The sequence below is a fragment of the Cataglyphis hispanica genome, chromosome 19 (genome assembly GCF_021464435.1).
Source record: "Cataglyphis hispanica isolate Lineage 1 chromosome 19, ULB_Chis1_1.0, whole genome shotgun sequence".
Classification (NCBI taxonomy): domain Eukaryota; kingdom Metazoa; phylum Arthropoda; class Insecta; order Hymenoptera; family Formicidae; genus Cataglyphis; species Cataglyphis hispanica.
The window spans coordinates 4,875,067-4,896,537 of record NC_065972.1 but is presented as its reverse complement, the minus strand read 5'-3'; the positions used below and the strand labels follow the sequence as shown (position 1 = coordinate 4,896,537).

Genomic DNA, 21,471 nt, shown 5'->3' with positions numbered 1-21,471 from the left:
AGTTTTTTTCTTGATAACAATTTATAGCAGGCACTTGTTCAAACAGATTTGGGAGTTAATTATTATATAATCACAGTATTACAATATATTCGAACTTCTGCATATTCTTAGCACATCTCAATCAAAAACAAATTTTTTATTCATAACACTTTCTCTCAGTCTTATTTATATTTCAATAGCATATATACAGAATGTCGTTATTATCATAATGCTATTTTTATTTTATATATGCATGGTCAAATAAGTAACATTGAAAAAGATCATCCTATAAATATGAAGGTTAAAAATGCTAAAAATACAGAGGTGCTAAGAGTAGGAAAATTTAACTCTTCACAAATTTATTTCCAATTGGGAAATAAGAATCGATGAAAAAGCGAGGCGATTTCATAAATGTAATCAAAGAAATAAAAGTTGGTCGGCTCAATGTGAGGCGATAATCATTGATGCAAGTCTGTTATGATTAAAACATCAAATTAAAATATAAATCTTCTATTTGATCTTCTATTTTACTCTAAATAATATAACAATTAACGCATATGTTATAATGCCCTACATTAATATGCTTTCGTAAAAGCATAATCATTCCTCTCTTATTAATTATTATCAAACAATATAAAAATTTAAGACGTTTGAAAAATTAAGTTTTTGAAATTTTTGTATTGCCTGAGTTGTATTAATTTTCATCTCTCACGTTCTCTGCCCATGAAATACTAGCTCTTAGCTAGCAGAACGAAAACGTATCAAATCTTAAATTCCAAGAACCTAAAATCTTAAACGTAAAAAAATAAAATATTCTCTGTAATCACTTGACCAGTAAGGAAAAATATACATTTGGACAGGCTAAAAATAAGAATTATTTGAGAAATTATTTTTTGAAGAAATTGATAATTAGAATCAAATTGTTGTATTCAAATATATCAATATTCTCTTTAATTGTCTAAAAAATTTTTTTTTTAATTTAATTTATATATAATGAGATATTGATTGTGTCTATTATTGAAATAGTATTCCACTAATTTATATATATGTATATAATATTCTATAAGAAAAAAGTTCAAATATTTAAAAAATATATAGCCTTAAATATTGTCTTTCATGTAAAATTTTCTTAAAAATATTTTAATTTCTTGAATTTAATTTTTTTAATTTAAAAATAATTTTAAAAAAAAAATTAAATTTAAAAATTAAATTGTCATAATTCTATTCAAAATGTATTTAAAAAGGAACAATTATGTGAAGGATATAGTTTAGATCTATATTTAAAAAGTATTTCGATATTATTTGTTTTACAGAAGCTTCTGTAGCGGAAATTTATTTATCACAATAACTGTGCTCATAGTAACCGTTATATTAATTATATACAAATCGGATTTAAAAAATTCTTAAAAACACACATACACATACAATTAAAGAGATAGTTTTAAACAAAAAAAAATTTATTTCAATATATTATTAAAAATATATTCAATATATTATTATTTCTTAAAAATTTTTTTAAATAGTTTCTGTTTTCAACCTGACCAAAAGTATATTTTATTATCTTTTTTAATATCTTTAATATAATCATAATTAACATAATAACCGCTACACATATTCTGCATTAAGATTGCGGTATGCAAGATTCTTATAAAAATAAAAAAAACTATACACAAATAGTTTTCCAATTCAATATTAGCAAATATCTTGTGTAAACTTTCTAATCGCGTTAATTTTGATTTTTTGGAAACATTGCCAGAATGGTAGCACAAATCTGCTGAGGATCGATCTCGTGCGGATGAAGCGCCATGACAGCTTGCACTTGTTCTTCGGGAAAAATATTGGCGAGATGATAATGCAAGCGACGTCGAGCGTCTTGGGCATGCGTGTCCCAAGGTGTGTGTAAACTCGTGGACGATGACGATGGCAGCAGATTTAGTTGAGGATCCGAAGTACCCAGCCTCTGAATTGGCGATGGTCGCATCAAGGTGGAATTTTGTGGCAGCCACGCGTTATAAGAGTCTGGGGCAGAAGCGATACGCATCACGTGCTGATGATGATGCTGAAAACAATCGGGATGATCCCAGCTGAAATCAAATTTGAAAATGCCCGAGGATTATTTGGTTCTTTAATTGATTAAAAGATGTAATTATAATAATTTTTTTTTATTAAGCACACATAGTTATTTTTATTTTCTTTTCAGATTTTTAAATCCAAAATCATTAAATAGTTAATAATCATAGTTAATAAATCATTAGTTGATTCATATTCTAAAATTAAATACTGAAATGTAATTTACTTAAAAAAATTATTGTTACTCTGAAATTAAATAAAATCGTATTTAATTATTGTTTTACCAAAATATTTAGAGAGAGAGAGAGTTACATTGTGCGCAGTCACATACCTATTCTACGATTATACATAATTTATTGCATTAATTATGAAGATAAAACACACGTTTAGATGAACATATTTAGATAAATCAGACTCACTTCATGGCAGTAACTGGATACGCCGATTCATTACTCGCGTGTCTCGTCAACGGTCGATGTTGCATGTTGGAGCGCGGAGGACTGATGACTGATTGCTGCAGTTGATCAGCCTGCTGCTGTTGCTGTTGATGCCGCCTGAGCTGATAAAGACGCGGATCGCATACTGGGTTCAGAGTCAATTGTCGCTGCAATTTGCGATGCATGTTCGTTGGTTCTGGCTCAGGTTTGCTCATTCTTGACGCTGCCCAATTTACTGCAGGAAGATAGCCTTTAATAGAAGACATGAAGATATTAAACTATTTATACTAATTAATAAAATAAACGAATAAATAGAAAAAAAAATTATATTAAAAACTTTTAAAAAATTTTATTATATATAATTTATATATACAAAATATTCCATTTTAAATTGAATACACTATAATTCGGAAACTATGCATTAAAAATCGAAAAAAATATTTCAGACAAAAATTTCAAAAAAGGGTTTTAAAAAGGACGCATCATAGCGCTATTGATTTATGATCGACGTGCTATAGTTTTTTCAAAGTCAGCTGAAATTTTTTAAATAAAAATTCCTATTTTTTTATTAAATGTACTTATAGCTAACGTCAAGACGGTATAAATTTTAAAATGGTATAAGTAAACGCTTTTTAATCAAAAAATCCCTAAGTTTTATATAAGTTTTCACAGTTTGAATACAGCATATATTAGTATCCACAAGGTATATTTATTGAGATTGGCCGGTCAGATTTACATTTCTTTTGTGTGTGTGTGCACTATTTAAAAAAAAATTATTACTTTGAAGATTTTGTGCAAGAGGCATCTGTTGGCTGTATATGGCCGGACTAGCTGAGAACAAGTCAGATGTGACATTCTCCACAGATTTACTCTTCGGGACGGGTGATTGTACGATCGGTGGTATAGCAGATCTGGCCTTACAGAGTGATGGATGTTGTGGATGAGAGACAGACGCAGTTATGGATGGTAATGGTAGACTCAGACTAGGTCCACGAGCCTGTAGATGACGCTGAGCATGCTCTACTAATCGCTCCGTCACGGATTTATGTGGATGTTGTCCTCTTTCAGGATGCCAGAACTTGCACTTATTGCCATATGTACATTTCTAAAGTGATATTTAATTTCATTTCATTTAGGAAGCTTATATCATATATCTTATATGTATAAAAAAAATTCATTGTACATAATATATGCTTTAATTTAAGAATTTTAAGTTTAGTATTCAACATTTTTAAAAGTGCGGAAATGAACATAAAAAAAAAATTACCTTGGCATAAGGACATGGAGGTGCTGGATCAACTTTCTTGGGAGCGATCCTGAGAAAATTCTCCAGCGTAGGTCCACTCCTACCCAGCGGATCGTCCGGTGGCATGAATCGATCATTTACAAAACTGTACATTAAGATTTTCCCTTCAACGACCCTTCTGAACTCAGGGTTCTCCTGTGCTAAATCGCGATAGTTATCATTGCTGACAACAATGCCATCGACTTCGGCAGCCAGCTTCAAGATGTATCGATCATCATAACACACCATACGTTTTCCACCTACCAATCTGTGAACATTTGTACAATGACATGATATAGAAATCTTAATATTACAAAAAATTCCATCAATTTTATTAAGGATGTTCTGGACGTACAATAGTAGCAAAAAATTGTCAAAATTAAAAAGAAAACATGTTTCTTATGTTATACTGCTTAAAAAATTAAAAAAATTAATTCAGGTTATGAAAAAATTAAAGTATCACAAAATAATATGGATTTTGACGTCTTCGTAAAAGAAAATAGTTATAATTAATATTTTTTCTAATTTATGGCAAAAACTTTTGATCGTAAATATCCTCTGAAATCAATTGCAAAAAACAATGAAAAACGAATAATTTGCAGAAAGAGAAAAAGAGACAGATAATATTTTTCTACAATTTTTAGTAAATAACTTTTAAACAAATTAGTGGATCTAAATCAAGTTTTGCACAATATTTATTAGAATTTCCTTAATAGATGTGAAAATTTTTATTTCATTGGTAATATTTTTTCTTTGTCAAATTTATCAATAAGTGCTACAATAGGCGAATTTCCATAAGAATCAATAGTAACTTTAAATTTAAATAACTTCCAATCCGTTAAAAGAATTGCGCTTAATTTTTGCACAAATATTCAGAAAAAATAATAAAACATCTATGAAATTTTAATGCTTTTATTAATATTTCGATATATGTCACATATATCCTTAAGAGAGAGATCTCTTTTTTTAAATAATTTTTTTTATTTTTTTCATATTTGTCTATTTACACGCAGATAGATTCAAATTATCATAACATATAATAAATTGAACCATGTAATTTTTTTTTCTGGCAGCAATATACTAAAAAAAATGTTTATGAAGAAAAAAGAAGCAAAAAATGTGTGTAGACAAGGAGATTCTTGAGACGATTTAGTCGGCGCAGATAAATTAAAATGAGGCCGGTTATTCCAGTTTTCGATTATATTAATTAAAACATGTCGAGATGCTGAAATGAGAAATATTTTTATTTCTTCCTTAATAATTTAATTAAACCTTAATTTTTCATTTTTTATTATCGCAATTTCTTTATAATTAAGAAACATATAATTCTTATTTCTATGACTTACATATAAATTATATTTAAACGAATATACTATAATTTATTTATTTATTTTTTTGAAAATATATATTTTCAAACTTGACTTGAATGCAGTGATTCGTTTAAATTAAAATACTCAAATATTTGAAAAGCTTATTTTGCACAGAAAGTACAACTTTTAATAGTTATTTTATTTGTTAATAACTTTTATATAAATGAGTGACAACTTTTGGTGATTATTTAAAATGATAACTTCGAAAACATTCTGTCAAGAATGTAATAAAGTTTATGAAAATTATGAAAATAAAATTTATTGTGACTGGACCCTATTTTGCATATATTTATCATTATTTAATCTATAGAGATTGATAATTCGGATACAATAATTTATTAAGATAAAAAAAAATGTGTGATGTTTTTGAGCAATTAGACTACTTTAATTTCCTAAATCAAACAAATAAATTTCATACGATTATCGTACCAACCTAGAGGGTGTGAATACCAGTAAACGATCTTTCTCAAGTTCGCTCAAGATTTCCTGGTCGGCAACCGGATTATCGGGTCTAAAGGCTTCTTTTCGCCATTTTGGAACAAAGACGGTAATCTCTTTGTGACCTCTGGCACGGAACCAGTCAACACAGATTTTGATGCCACGACAGGAAAATATCTCCTTGTTGCCGTGACTCATAGCGACATTGCTGCCATCGATTACGATAGGTCTCAAATCTGTTGATAAAATTCCATTTGTTACTGTTGTCGAAACTAAAATCGACTCTTCGCCTTCGTCTGTGTCCGCTTCAGTATCTAGCAAATTGTCAACTTCTTCGGGGCCATCAATGAATTTCGGGGAACAAGTTGCTCCGAGCTTGATTAGTTCAGCTAATAGCTCGTTTTGACCAGGATCCGGACCTAGTTTCTGCAAAGCTGCTTGTACCAATCTCTCGGTGTAGCCTAGTTTCAGGGCGAACTCTACGCGAGCGGTGTAACCTGAATAGATACATTTTTCATGTTATCAATATAAAACCTTTTTCTCGTATCATCTTTTTTTATTTTTTTTTTCAAAGTTTTGTACATATAGATATGAATGAAACGTGTAAAGACAAGTAACTGAAATAAAAATTAGAGACTTGAAAATTTGCTTGTCAAACATTTGCTTTTATCACTAAGATTCCATACATTAATATTTTTTCGCTCATCTATATATATATATATATATATATATATATATATATATATATATATATATATATTCTAATCTCTGCATCTCTGTTTTAAATTATTTTTCTATCTTTTCTATCTTTTTAGCTCGCATTTATATCTTTCTAGAATTTCTCTACTTATTATTAAATTATATTAATTATAATGATTTGAAAATTTCAGAAGAAAAACATAAAGGGAAAATTTTACCAGCGTTTTGTATAGATGAAGGTCCATCTACAGTGACGTACTCTGCAAACTCAACTGCTAGAGTATCGGATGCAGTGCGAGAGATATCAGCATGCACTGCGGAAGATACTTGCGATTCTGAATCTCTTGCAATTGCCGTCGTTGTCATTGTTGTCGTCCTTGTCGTCGTTAAGTCCTCAGCTTCGTAATCGCTATCATATGAGGAATCTTCAGCGTCTGGCATACTGCTTGCATTCAATACTGTGCAGTCTACGTATCTCTGCAACAAATAAGATTGTTTACATTAATAAAAGCATTAAATATAATCATGATAAAACAATTGAAAAATAAAGAGAGAAAGAAAATTTTGAAATATATCAAATAATTTAAAATAAAGTTTGTTTCTTTATATTTTATTAGTATATGAAGAACACAGTTCTTTTTACATTTTGTAAGGTAGTCTTTATACCAACAAAATGTAAAAAATAATAATTGAAAGAAAATACAGAAGCAGTAATATTAAAGCAATAAATAAATTGGACCCAATTATTATTTTAAATTAAAAATGGCAGTCTTATATTTGCTCAAGAATATTTTTAAGTGTAATCGATTAATTCGCTTATTGCTTAAATTTTATTTTTTATACATTTTTATATATTGTCAGAGAGGTGTAAACAACTATCCGAAATCTTCCTTCAAATACATTGTTAAACACAAAAATCTAGGAAACACATGTTTTTTATATGTGCGTAATTTTAGATTTAAGGTATAAAACAATTCTTCGAAGTTAACACTTACATTTGATTTTAAACAATTATTATAATCAAAATGTGATAGATATAAAAAAATGATTTATTATTGTTTTATTTAATTAAATTATTTTATTTATATAACTAATTTAATTATCTCTAAAAAAAATTTGACATTATTTTGTTAAAAACATTCAACAATTTTTTGTTTATGTATATTGTTTATATTCTATTTACTTATTATATTTTTATTATATTTCATTATTCTATTTATTATATTTTATTATATTTTTTATTATATTTTTTATTTTATGTGAATGCATATGTATATTTAAACATGTATGTACGTATAATAAGACATGAGAACATACATTCCCGCATTAAAGTTTTTATTTCACGTATTAAAGTTTCTTGCATATTTATATATTTTTTATTAAAAAGACACTTTATATTATATATTTTAGATTGCTTTGCTTCTCTCTTTTTCCGAAAATTCATTATCCATCACTACATATATACACATATACGCGTAATTTCTCCAAAGATGCACCTGTGCGTATTTCCTGTCTATATGGAGAAATATATCTACTAATAACAAGTTAGATATACAGGGTATTAAAAAAAGGGTCATATTTTTTAAGAATTAATAGTATTGATCAAAACATGAAAAGTCTAATTAACATGGATCCCTTTAAAAAAACCTTACAAAGGTAAAAAAATACCAAGTTAATAAAAAAATTCTAACAAGTACGCAAAAAATTACAAAACTTTTAATTTTTTCTCTAAAAAATAACTATTAAAAGAATTTTTTCTTAGAAAATAAGTAGGTGAGTAAGGCCGGTTGTACTTTACTTGTTTCTTAATAAGCGTAGTAAGAGTAAAAGAGACAGATATAGAAAAAAAAGATAGGAAGATATCTCGTCGCAAAAGGGCCGGCAGACGGGAATAAGTGGGAGGACACAATGGGGGGAGGAGGAGGGTAGCGAGAGGAGTGTCGGTTTTGAAGGACGAGTTTATCGGCATGGCTCGGAGCATGGTTTTGGAGGATGAACTTATCGGCTTGAAGCACGGCAGGATGAGCTCTTTGGCTTAGTTCGGAGCATGTGATTTCGCGCGGGCGGATTTTTTCGTTAATTAGTCGAATGTTACAGAGGAAGAGAGACGCGACGAGCAGTTATCGCGGTCACGATAAGGGAGATGCGACGCAGTACGCGTATTTAGGTACGCGACAAATGCGTTTTTTTATATGCGTAATACGATGTGTGACGCGATCCGGAGGCGTGATTCAATAATAGATATCGCGACGTCTGGCTTTCTCGTCGATCGGCGATTAAGACGGCGCGGCTTGGAGCGCGCGATGATTTTGAAGGACGAGGTCTTCTTGTCGGCGCAGCTCGGAGCAGGCGATGTTGGAAGAGCGGGCGATGTTGGAGGCGCGAGATCTATCGCGACGAGCGGAGATCGCGACTCTCGAACGGAATATTGTTCGGATGAAGAAACGGAATGGGGTATCCACTCTCCTCCAGCACGCCTTCCGTCGCTTCCCGAAAATCAGTAGCGTAATCTTGTAGAAAATTAGCCTTTATGGCTATCAAATCGCTATTCACGTTTACATATTCGGACAATTTAACGATACGCGATATTAAATCTATTATCGTAGTTATTCACTTCACGCGCTATGACATTCTAACATCCTTTAACAATCGCGCATTTTATAACGACCAATACGACTCATACGCGTCATCCTTCCTCTATTGTGAGATAATAAAAATGAAAATCGCCAAAAACAAAAAAGAGAATCACGTCATCCTTTCTCTATTGTAAGATAATAAAATTGAAAATCGCAAAAACAAAAAGAGAATCATTTAAAAATCTCGAATATTCCGTGCGTATTCCGCAATCAACTTTTGTCATCGTAGAAAGGAACTTTTGAAATAAATATTAACAAAAGAATTTTACTCGATATACATTTTAATTATATTTATTACAAGATACATGGGGTACATAAAATCAATGTACATTTTAATCGTATCATAAAACATACGTAATACAAAAAGGCGAAAAATAAACGTACATAATCGCGCCTAATCAATGCGCGTAATAGATACGCGTAATTTGATGAGCATAATCAACACGCGTATCCCGGATACCCGACCTTTATTTAACGAATCATCGACGCATTCGCGTCCGAAGAGATAAACAAAAATAAAAATTGCAAAATAAAAATTGTAAAATAAAAAACGATAAGAGAGGCTCACAAATTTTCTAGAAAACGCGTCACTCGAATACTCGAACGAATCATCGATGCATCCGCGTCGAGAGCGGCTCACTTGCTCACAGTACAATTGGACACGTTGCAATTGCGCACTGTGATATTAGACACATAAAGTTGCATCGTTTGATTGGACACATTTCAATTGTGCACAATTCGTTTACACACAGTTCATTTGCGCACATTTCTTTTGCGCACATTTCTTTTGCGCACATTTCTTTTGCGCACATTTGTTTTGCGCACATTTCTATTGCGCACAGTTCTTTTGCGCACATTTCTTTTGCATACATTTCGGGTCCGATCGGACACTGTAGCATGTACTTTGTAAGTTGTAAAGCGTGGTCCACCTAGACTACCGGCGGGGCGGGTGCGGGAGGGGGGCCGAAAGCGCCCCTTGCACTCCCCCGTGTGTGCGTGTGAGTGTGTGCTTAAGAAATGTGCGCAAAAAAATGTGCGCAAAAGAACTGTGTGTAAAGGAACTGTAAGAAACGTTTATTAACCAAATGAAATTAATAATAAATGTCAATAAAATTCAAAATTATACATATATACATGCGTGCGTATGTATTTTAAATTATGCAAAAATATGTGTTGTGTCCAAAAGCAACGGTGTCCAATTGAACAGTGTGCAAATGAAATGTGTCCAAACAAACGGTACGCAACTTTATGTGTCTAATAACACAGTGTGCAATTACAACGTGTCCAATTATATTGTGCGCAAGTGAAGGCTTCTCATCTGCGTCTATCCCTCTCTCTTTTCTCGCTCTAACGCGCCCCCCCCCCACCTCGCTTCAAATTCGGATGAGAACAAAAAATAGGCATTTCCTCGAAGGCGCGAATTAATCGCGTTTGGTATCCCGCGTATGATCGTTCCTCGCGCATTCCTCACGATGTCTACAAAGACGGCTCTTCCTAGCGACGACACTCGTCGCCGCGACATCTGGTCGATTCGAAAAAGGCGGAGGCAACCCTTCCACTTCCTGCGAGTGTATGGTTTTCTGAGCGACGATGGGAAATCGCTGTTGTCCAATAACTCGATCTCTCGTCGTGCGCTGTAGCTGTTTTAAGAATATTATCAATTACCCAGTAATGGCAGATTAAACGTCGACACGCTTAATCTTATGCGTAAAGCGATCTAGTGGACATTCTCGATCGCGAGTACAGCACTTTCGCGAAAAAATGGCCGAAAACGCGTCTCACGTAGTACACGTGGTCAAGTATCGAGCGAGGAACTCTTGCCAACAATCAAAGCGGCGTTCGCGCTATGGGCGGCGAGTTCGTCGTTAAAGTTCGCCCGCGATCCGCTACATTCCGATATACTGATATCGTATCGAACAGGCGCTCACACCTACGCGAATCGCGAGAACGACGTTTTTCCGGCAGCTTTCAAAGGTCCGGGAGCAGGCTCGTTTACGCGTTCTTCTCTAGCGGAGCGACTTCGCCTCGCAAGTGCAGTCGACATAGTCGAACGACGCAACGTATAATCGATCCACTTACTGAGAGATGCTACGGTAAGTCCACAACGCTGACGGAATACGCCGCGTTTTTCCCAAAAAATTTCACGCACCTGTCCGCCATGTATCGAAGATTCTCGGGCGATCTCGCGCTATTCGCAAACGACAGAATCCATCACGGAATATCCCAATTTTAAGTTGAAATTGAGTTGGCCTAACTCCTTCACAGCATCGGATTTCTTCGAAACTAAGATCAATGCTGCGATAAACACGCACTCGGGACAAACCTACGCTATCTACTATGACGACAAGTAGCAGAGATCGACGAATGTCGCATAGCAGTCGTTAAAGACCATGACGCTCCGTTAAAGAATATGTTTCCCGGAATATCCGCCATAACGACGGCCTTCAGACACATCGACGATAATCTGTACTTTTTCGCTAAACGTCAATTCTACGTGTTCAACGAATTTACGAGCATCGTAACTTCGGCGAGTTCCTTCGACCTGCGCGTCCTCAGTATCGAGTGCCCCACGAACGGGTTATTACGGCAATTGCGGGATCTTCTCAGTCACATCTATCGCCTCGACAACGCGAGTACAGACGAGGATGACGAAAGCAATTCCCGTAATCTTTTTTAAAAATAAAATACAAAAGCGCGAAAAAGGGGCGATTTCAACGCTTGTATATAAAGACCGTCTTGCTGATTAAGCGTTTCATTACCAACGATAAACAACGAAGCTCGGCACAAAACGGTAAAAAACGATATAAGCGACCATAGGATTGCCGTAACAGCAGCATCCTTTTGAGGTTCCCCGAGCGAAATTGTGAGGATAACGCGCGATACTTCAAGAGAACTCAAACAGATAACGGGTAAGGATATCAAAAAACTTCTTTCGAATATGTTTTTATTATCTTCATCTTTTTTTTCTAATCATTCGCGTCTACTTTCAAACAAGATTGCGACCAAACGCCGAGACACGCCACCAACAACTTAATCGCACGACTGCTCAAAATCCTGGGAAGACGCTACTTATTGACGAAAACGGAATACAAACATCTAAAAATTAGTATTAACGTCAGCCGTCCTTCGTTCATGGAAATCATTCTCGAAGATAATAATGACAAGGAAATCTCGTTAACGTATACGTGGAAGGAGCTCGATCTACGTCCAATGTTGATATCGCACTTTCAGTCCGACAAGCGCGACGAGACGCGCTTTCCGGCATCGATATACATTGGACAATTAACGCTTTGATTCGGCAGACTAAACAATCTTCGAATTCTCCGTCTCAAAACGCCCACGGTTTGTCTAGTATCGAAAAACACTGTAACGGTCCGTTTCACGAGCGGTTCGTGTGCGCGGATAGCGCAACCGGCATTCGTGAAGAGATGAAACACAGTGATAAGACAAGAGATGAAATAAACGTCTTTTATTTGCCTCTATTCGGCAATAGTCAACTGATACAAAAATTGAGATAGTAGATCGCGATGTTATGACGCAAGTCTAGGCGGTGTTTTGTGTGTTTAATTAAATGTCCTGGCTCTGGGGCGCGGGACGTTCGGAGACGCCGGCGCGTAGTTTTGGCGCGCCGTGCTTGATGACGCGGGGCGCGTGCAGTAAGGCGCGTGTTGTCAGTGCATGATTGTAAGCGCGGAGCGCGCGATAGTGCGGGCGGCAAAGCCGCTACAATAATTTTTTGCGAGCGTTTATTAGGAAGCGCCAGATCGCACGCAATATCTCGTGGTGCGATGTCTAGCCGGGTGGTCGACGCAGGCTGCAGTACAGCGAACTGCAGTCGGTGCAAAGCGTCGATGAAGGTGACACGGCACGTGTTTCCAGAAAGGTTCGTGGGATGCGTCTGTGCGCAGAGCTCGGATGGTCAGGTGTTAAGATCGTAAGGCTCGAGTATGCTCAAGAAGAGCGGCGAACCTGTCCGCTCTCTGTCTGTACGGAGGTTTTCGGAAGGATTCGTCTCTGGAGCAGATAGTCGAGAATTCTCGACAGAAGCTGCGAACACGTCAACTTCCTTTTCTCTGTTTTTTGACGATTTCGGAGCGGTGTCTGGTAATTTCTGGTGCGTACTGCTCAAGCGGAATGAAGTACCGATCTAATACAGATCTGTCGGGCTTTTTATACCCGTCGTGTAACGGTATCCGCGTCATTTAACGTCCCCCTCGGGATGAGAGGGATTACGGTGATAAACGACGCGAGATTTTTAGCTTATGGCGTTCAGTGCTCTTCGGGAGCGTTTGGCGCTGCTCGCGGTCGTATTGCCGTATAACGGCCGTATACATGTTTGTTAAAAATAGGGCGCTAAGCGCCTCTGCCCCTGCCCGGCTGGTGTTCGCCAGGCGGCAGATTTCTGACGGACGATATATCGGGAAAGATGGGGGGATGCATCGTTACATCATCCCCCTCCTAATTAAGTCTGAATCATGAGGCTTCTTTCCGCTTATTCTATTTTTCGGCGGTAGCGGAATTTGCCATCGCTGGAGAAGCGCAGCGTCCAACGGCTCTGTGGCGTGCAGATATTATATCGCCGCGATATGTAAACCGCAAAATGTGATATCAGCGCTGTCAGGCCTGGCTCCAATTCCACCATGATCGGAGGTGGCGATGCGGAACCTATAAGGACCAGGATTTTGGGCATGAGGGAAGACGGTTGTTGTGTCCCTCGATGTCAGTCCTTGGTCCAGTGTTCTCGCTGTTGTCCTTGCTCGCTTGGCTGGTGGTGGCGGCAGATTACGCCGACGACAGGCGGATAATGGTGGCGGTGGTGTGGCCAACATCTCCAACTTCCACTGGTTCGTTCTATCGGACCGCTGGATAACGGTACCGATCTTCGGTGGCCGTGACGGTGGCAGTGGTCTGGCGATCGATGTAGCCTCCATGATTGGCCCGTAGACTGGCTCGGCTTCTCCGAGGAGTTGATTAATCGCTTCAAAAATGTCTGCTTCGCTATACATCTTGCAAGCTTCTGAGTAGAAAGAAAGGAATAAGAATTCCTTTCTTTTTGCTGACTTTCTATTAGTCGGTGATTAGGTTAGGTTGTTTTCCTCGTCGTCTTCTTCGTTGTTTTCCTCGTCGTCCTCCTTATTGTTTTCATTATCCTAGCCTTTGTTTTTGTTTTTGTCGGGAGCAGGTTTTAAGCCCTGAATATGTTCATGACGGTACCATTTCCCGCGTTTGCTCCGGAAATCTACGATTACTGGCGAGATCATCCGACGTAACGCTTCCAGCGGTCCGACGAATTTTGGCGCGAGTTTTGCGTTGAACGTATTTGCTTTGTTGAAGAACGAACATTCGCATTTCCACCCCATCGCCGATGTTAAGTCGCCACTGCCGTCGTCGCAGGTTGTAGTAGTGCTGTTGTCGCTGGAAGCTCCTGGCCAGGTTGACCACTTCTTCGGCCTCTTGCAGTCGTTGTCAGACAATGTCGGGCGTTTGGGCTTCTGGGTTTATAGAGAGGGCGGAGGCGGGCGGTATTAATTCTCGGCCGTGGTTGATGAACGCCGGAGTGTCCGATCGCATCGTGTGTAACGGTATTGTACGCAAATTGCAACGCTGGTAATGATTCGACCCATTCCCGATGGTCACGGTCGACGTACTGCGCGATCATCGTTTTGATCGCGCGATTTGTGCGTTCCATCGGGTTACAATGTGGGGCGCGGACGGGCGCAATGCGGTGTTCGATGTTGAATTCACATAATTGGGCGGTTAATGGTGCGGACTTAAATTGCGTCCCGTTATCAGTTATAATAATGTCAGAGCGGCCGTGTCGCAAAATTATTCGGTTGGTTATTTTGGTTGTCATGGCTTTCGCGGATGCTTGCCTGAGCGGTGCGAGCTCTGCCCATTTCGAGAATCAATCACGAGGAGCCACCGGCTCCTGTGGCCCCAGCGCGAGGGACCCGTGGAAGGGGCCCTACAAGATCGATCGTAACAATGTTCCCATGGACGGTTGATATACGCATGCATGATATCACATGGTTCCCGCCCGGTTTTCTCTTCAGCGGTTTGTGCGCTAGGCAGCTCGGGCATCGTCGGACATATCTGATGATTTCGCAGAACATTCCCGGCCAATAATATCTTTCCGCGATTCGGGTGATGATCTTCGTGACCCTTCCCCATATCCGGTGGGCGCATCGTGGAACTGGCGAAGGATTTTCGTTCGTTGTTCGCGCGGAACGCATAGTTTCCACTGTTTTTCGGCAGGCGTATCTTGAGAGTCAAGCGTATGTAAAATATGTCGGTATAATCCGTTTTCCCGTAGGCGATAATCGGGATGTGCCGCGGGATCGCGACGGACTTCTTCCGTCATTCGCTTGTACCAGCGGCAGCAGTCCTGAATCGCATTAACCTCTGGTTTGCGTGAGAGAGCGTCGGCCACATGATTGAGTGCACCACGGTGATATTTAATGTTGTAGTCGAATTGTTGGAGTCGAATAGCCAGCGGATGAGTCGGCCGGTCAAAGTCTCGAGTTTCTGGAGTCAGCATAAGGATTCATGGTCGGTGATAACGGTGAAGCCATAGCCTTCTAAATAATTTCTCATCTGCCGGATGCCCGATCGCGAGACATTCGAGCTCCGTTGCACTGTAATTTTTCTCAGCGCCGGTCAGCGTGCAACTTGCATACGCGATTACCCATTTGCCATCCTCGTGGTATTGCGTCAGGATGGCCGCGAGGTCGCTTGTACTTGCATCGGTCTGCAGGAAGAACGGTCGGTTAAAGTTCGAGCACGCGAGAACTGGTGCGGTGGTTAGCGCGTCTTTTAATCGTTTGAACGCCATTGCTTCGTTTTCTCCCCATGTCCAGCGTGCGTTCTTTTTTGTAAGCCGCGTGAGGCGCGCGGCAATTGTCGACAAATTCTCTATAAAACGTCGATACCACGATGCCATGCCCAAAAACAGATCTATTTGATCGAGCGTGGTTCCGCCCAACTCGCTACCGCTCTGACTTTTCGGGATTGGTATGAATTCCGGCGCGATCCACGACGTGGCCGAGATATTTTAATTGCTCAACGCAAAATCGGCATTTTTGGGGGTTTAGATGGAGATGGGCTTCGCGGAGACGGCGGAATACTTCGACGAGCAGGTCCAAGTGTTGTTCGAACGTTCGACTGATGACGATGATGTCGTCAAGGTACATGAAAACGGCGCAGGGCCGATGACGAAATCGAGCAGGCGTTGAAACGTGACGGAGCGGAATGTAGCCCGAAGGGCATGACGGAATTGCATTAGCCCCTTTCCCGGTATGGTGAATGCGGTGATCGGACGGCTCTCAAGTGCGAGCGTTATTTGCCAGTACCCGTTTTTGAGGTCTAGGGTGGTGAGATATCTGGCCCCCCTCAATTTATCCAATGTGGCCATGACCTGTGGCAGCGGACAAGCGTCTTTTTCCGTGACTTCGTTGAGCTTCCGGAAGTCGATACAGAAGCGCTACTTCCCGTCCTTCTTTCGGACGACCACGACGACGAGCTCCATGCGTTTCTGGACTGTTCGATTATTCTGGCTTTCTCTATTTCTTACGTCTCGGCATCAATAATTGCCTACATGGCTGGATTACGAGGTCAGTATTTCTGTTTGATCGGAGTCGTGCGTTTTAAGCGACTCTAGTGTTCGGTTAGCGGCGTAAGGCCGGTAACGGTTTGAAATTTGTCTAATTCGCCATCCAGAAATGCGTGCAAGCGTCCGCTTCCCTTGGTCATGTGAGCGGCCAGGCCGTCGGTCATCCCGCAGGCCGGATGGCGTTGTTGGTGATGCGCTGATCGCGGTACAGCAATTTAGAGGCTCAGTCGGCTTCACAGATTTACCCCGATAAGCATGGCTTTCCAGAGGGATGGTAGGATCGAGAACAAATGCATATATGTGACATACAACCGGGAGGAATTCTGCTGGCGCTGCAAGCAGCGGAGGCACATCCGGTTTGATTATAAACGTCCGCCTCGACGGTTTTGCTCATAATGTGATAAGGACGGGGAGGTGCTCACAAAAAATTGTCACCCGCCGCCGGGAAACTCGCCCGCATCGGGAATACTACGGCCGAATCCCGGACGCCCAGCACTGCATAAGATACACGCCACAGCCGCACCTGACCATCACGATCCGTGGGCTCCCCATCGATGCACTCCTGTAGATGTAGATGAAGGGGCGTCTGGATAAAGCCATGCGTTTCGGCGTGCGTGCTGTCGGCCATTTGTATTTGGCCCTTTTCCTCGACGGATTCAAAGCCTCGTTGTCATCCTCTCGATTGTTTCGGCGTTGACGAACGATATTTCGGTGCCAGAGTCCAGAAGTCCGGGCGACCGGGATTCGGCCGTAGTATTCCCGGTGCGGGCGAGTTTTCCGGCGGCGGATGAATTTTTTGTGAGCACCTCCCCGTCCTTGTCGCATTGTGAGCAAAACCGTCGAGGCGGACGTTTATAATCAAACCGGGTGTGTCCCCGCAGCGCCAGCAGCACTCCTCCCGGTTGTATGTCACTGCCACGGTTGGCAAAGTCGTGACGCTTTTCATCGTTTTTCTGAGCTCGCGTGTTTTCTGCTGAATCCCCTCAAATTCCGCGGACTCCTCGAGCCGATCGTTCAGATCGTGGACATCGTGGCGTTTAATATAGCTCTTATACTCGGGGCGCATATATTCGCGTATATTCACGTATATTCGCGCGAACCTTCGTTTGCGGGTGAACCCTCCTGCGCGGCGCATCATTGTCATCATCGCGTCGGCGTACGGCGCAAATTTCTCTGCTTCGCGCTATCGTCGATCGGCTATTTACCGTTCCAACCCGTCTTGGTAGCGCGGTGGCAGATATCGGCGGCGAAAGGCGTTACAGAAGTCCGCCCAGGTCTCCTAATCGCGGAGGTTATTGTGGACCCATGCCAAAGTATCCCCGCGTAACAATTCTGACAACCTCTTTAAAAGCTGCTCGCCGGAGAATTCGTACTCTTCGCATAGATCGGTACGTTCGAGGAACTCTATGGGATTGCGATCGTCGAACGGAGGCCTCATTTCCTCAATTGAGAACCGGATGGTCAGGTGCAAGGCCGGTCCTTTCGCTAGCGGATGTGGTCGGTGGAAAAAATTCAATTCGCGGCGTCGGGTGCGGACCGGGCTTCCCTGAATTCTTCCGATTGTGCTTCTACATAAGCGCGCATACGGCTACGGATCTCATCAAGCGTGTCGAACGTATCGAGGTCGTATGCGATGACAATCGCAACGAGTTTTTCCTTAGATAATGAATATATCCACGTTTTTATGAGCGGACGGTTCGGATTGACCAAGCAAGAGAAAAAAAAATTGTGTGTCTCGCGGAGAGGTCTTTTTTCGGGCGCCAATTGTAACGGGCCGCTTCACGAGCGGTTCGCATGCGCAAATAGCGCAACCGGGATCAGGATTCATGAAAAGGTGAGACAATGATAAGACGAAAGATGAAATGAACGTCTTTTGACTCTACTCGCTAATGGTCAGCTGATACAAAAATTGAGATAGTAATCGCGGTGTTATGATGCTGTTTTGTGTTTAGTTAAATGTACTGGTTCTAGGGTGCGGGGGATGCTTGGAGACGTGGGCGCGTAGTTTCGGCATGCCGTGCTTGGTGACGCGGGGCACGTACAGTGAGGCGGGCGCGTATTGTCAGCGCGTGCTTGTAGGCGCGGAGCGCGCGGTAGTGCGGCCGGCAAAGCCGCTACAATAGTCTTTCGCGAGCGTTTATTACAAAGCGCGAGATCGCATACAGTATTTCGGGATGCAATGTGTCTAGCCGGATGGTCGGCGCGGGCTGCAGTGCAGCGAATTGCAGTCGGTGCAAAGCGTCGGTGAAGGTGACGCGGCGAGTGTTCCCAGAAAGGTTCGTGGAATGCGTCTGTGCGCAGAGTTTGGATGGTCAGGTGTTAAGACCGTAAGACTTGAGTATGCTCAAGAAGAGCGGCAAACCTGTCCGCTCTCTGTCCATACGGATGTTCTTGGAAGGATTCGTATCTGATAGTCGAGAATTCTCGACGGAAGCTGCGAACACGTCAACATCCTTTTCTCTGTCTTTTGATGATTTCGAAGCGGTGACTGGTAATTTCTCGTGCGTACTGCTCGAGCGGAATCAGGTCCGGTACAGATCAGAGATCTGTCGGGCTTTTTATACTCGTCGCATAACAGTACCGCGTCGTTTACCGTCCCCCTCGGGGTGAGGCAAACGACGCGGAATTTTTAACTTATGGGGCTCGGCGCTCTTCGGGAGCATTCGGCCCTCGGCGGACGTATTGCCATATAATGGCCGCATACATGTTTGTTAAAAATAGGGCGCTAAGCGCTTCTGCCCCTGCCAGGTTGGTGTTCGTCAGGCGGCAGTCTTCCGACGGGCGATATGTCGGGAACAATGGAGGAATGCATCGTTACAACACCATCCTATACGCATTACATCTGGAACATTGCGTCAACCGCATCGTTATAGCCTTGAACAGTTATACTATCTACACCGTCAACAATCTGGCTCGTTTCTTCGACATTGCGGCTGACATTTGCAATCTCGCGCTCGTCCCCGCAACGATACGTGGGAGCGAACACTTTGACCGCAACGAGTCGATCGACTGCGAGCTCCAAGCTCTGTTCTTCGGAGATCCGTGACACGCTCACGCCACGTACTCGCATCTTTGTAATATTCATATATTTTAAAAAATAAAAAATTCTATTTTAAAGAATAAATCTCTCGTCATCCTCCGATGATACTCCGTCCCGTTCCTTCATCCGAACGATATCCCGCTCGAACGTTACTACCTCGCCGCGATAGATCCCGCGCCTCCAACATCGCCCGCTCCGAGCGGCGGTAAAGAGACCTCGTCCTTCAAAATCATCGCGCGCTCCAAGACGCGCCATCCTAATCGCCGAACGACAAGAAAGCCAGACGCCGCGATCTATTATTGAATCACGCCTCCGGATCGCGTCACACATTGTATTACGCATCAAAAAGAGAAGCCTTCACTTGCGCACAGTACAATTGGACACGTTGCAATTGCACACTGTGTTATTAGACACATAAAGTTGCGCACCGTTCGATTGGACACATTTCATTTGCGCACAGTTTGTTTGGACACATTTCATTTGCGTACTGTTCAATTGGACACCGTTGCTTTTGAACGCAACACATATTTTTGTATAATTTAAAATACATACACACGCATGTATATATGTATAATTTTGAAATTTATTGACATTTATTATTAATTTTATTTGGTTAATAAACGTTTCTTACAGTTCGTTTACACATAGTTCTTTTGCGCACATACCTTTTGGGCACATACCTTTTGCGCACATATCTTTTGCGCACATTTCTTTTACGAACTTTTCTTAGGCATGCACACACACACACACACATACGGAAGGGTGCAAGGGGGGCCTTTGGTCCCTCTCCCGCACTCACCACATTGGTAGGCTGGGTGGATCTCGCTTTACAACTTACAAAGTACATGCTACAATGTCCGATCGAACCCGAAATGTGTGCAAAAGAAATGTGCGCAAAAGAACTGTGCGCAATAAAAATGTGCGCAAAACAAATGTGCGCAAAAAATATGTGCGCAAAAGAAATGTGCGCAAAAGTAATGTGCGCAAAAGAAATGTGCGCAAAAGAACTGTGTGTAAACAAACTGTAACAAATATTTATTTACCAAATGGAGTTAATAATAAATGTCAAAAAATTTCAAAATTATACATGCATACATGCGTGTGTATGTATTTTATTTATACAAAAACATGTGTTGTGTCCAAAATGTGCAAATTGAATGGTGCGCAAATGAAATGTGTCCAAACGAATTGTGCGCAATTGAAATGTGTCCAATAAAACGGTGCGCAACTTTATGTGTCTAATATCATAGTGTCCAATTGTACTGCGCAAGTGAGCCGCTCCCATAAAAAAAAGCATTCGTTGCATACCTAAATACGCGTACTGCGTCGCATCTCCCTTATCGCGACCGCGATAACCGCTCGCCGCGTCTCTCTCCTCCCATAACTAATTAACGAAAAAATCCGCCCGCGTGAAATTGCGCGCTCCGAACCACGCCGATGAGCTCATCCTGCCGCACTCCAAGCCGCGCCGATAAGCTCATCCTCCAAAACCACGCTCCGAGCCGCGCCGATAAGCTGGTCCTCCAAAACTCATTCCCCTCGCTAACCCTCTTCCTCCCATCGTACCCACCTTCTTGTTCCCTTGTCTGCCGGCCCTTCCCCGACCTTCCTATCTTTTTTTCTATATCTGTCTCTCTTACTCTTACTACGCTTATTAAGAAACAAGTGGAGTAGAACCGGCTTTACTCACCTACTAAAATAATTTTCACTTAAAAAATAAAAATCAAAACTAAATATGAAATAGTCAATAGTTAATTAGTCAAGTATATAGAAACTAGTTCAGTAGAAAGTTTAGTTTGTAAATGTAATTTGAAATAATATTTGTCATAAAATCAATCTTGCAATTATTGAAATATTATAGATTCTCTGGAGAAAATTAATATGCATTTTATTTCTATTAAGAAATTA

The 21,471-nt window shown here is 40.5% G+C and overlaps 1 protein-coding gene across 3 annotated transcripts in view; it reads right to left on the bottom strand.

Moving 5' to 3' along the window:
- Positions 1-1,282: 1,282 nt before the first annotated feature.
- LOC126856630 (probable ribonuclease ZC3H12C) overlaps positions 1,283-21,471 on the bottom strand; it is a 39,463-nt gene continuing 19,274 nt past the window's right edge. Inside the window, exons 2-7 of one of the 3 annotated variants that reach the window (XM_050605317.1) lie at positions 6,497-6,755; positions 5,575-6,076; positions 3,754-4,039; positions 3,267-3,591; positions 2,469-2,721; positions 1,283-2,063 (exon numbers count right to left, since the gene is read on the bottom strand). In XM_050605317.1, coding sequence (XP_050461274.1) covers positions 1,706-2,063; positions 2,469-2,721; positions 3,267-3,591; positions 3,754-4,039; positions 5,575-6,076; positions 6,497-6,755 — 1,983 coding nt within the window. In that variant the 3' untranslated portion in view covers positions 1,283-1,705. Of the gene's footprint in view, positions 2,064-2,468; positions 2,737-3,266; positions 3,592-3,753; positions 4,040-5,574; positions 6,077-6,496; positions 6,756-21,471 lie in introns of all 3 variants that reach the window. The other 2 variants (XM_050605316.1, XM_050605318.1) reach the window with 2 other exon arrangements.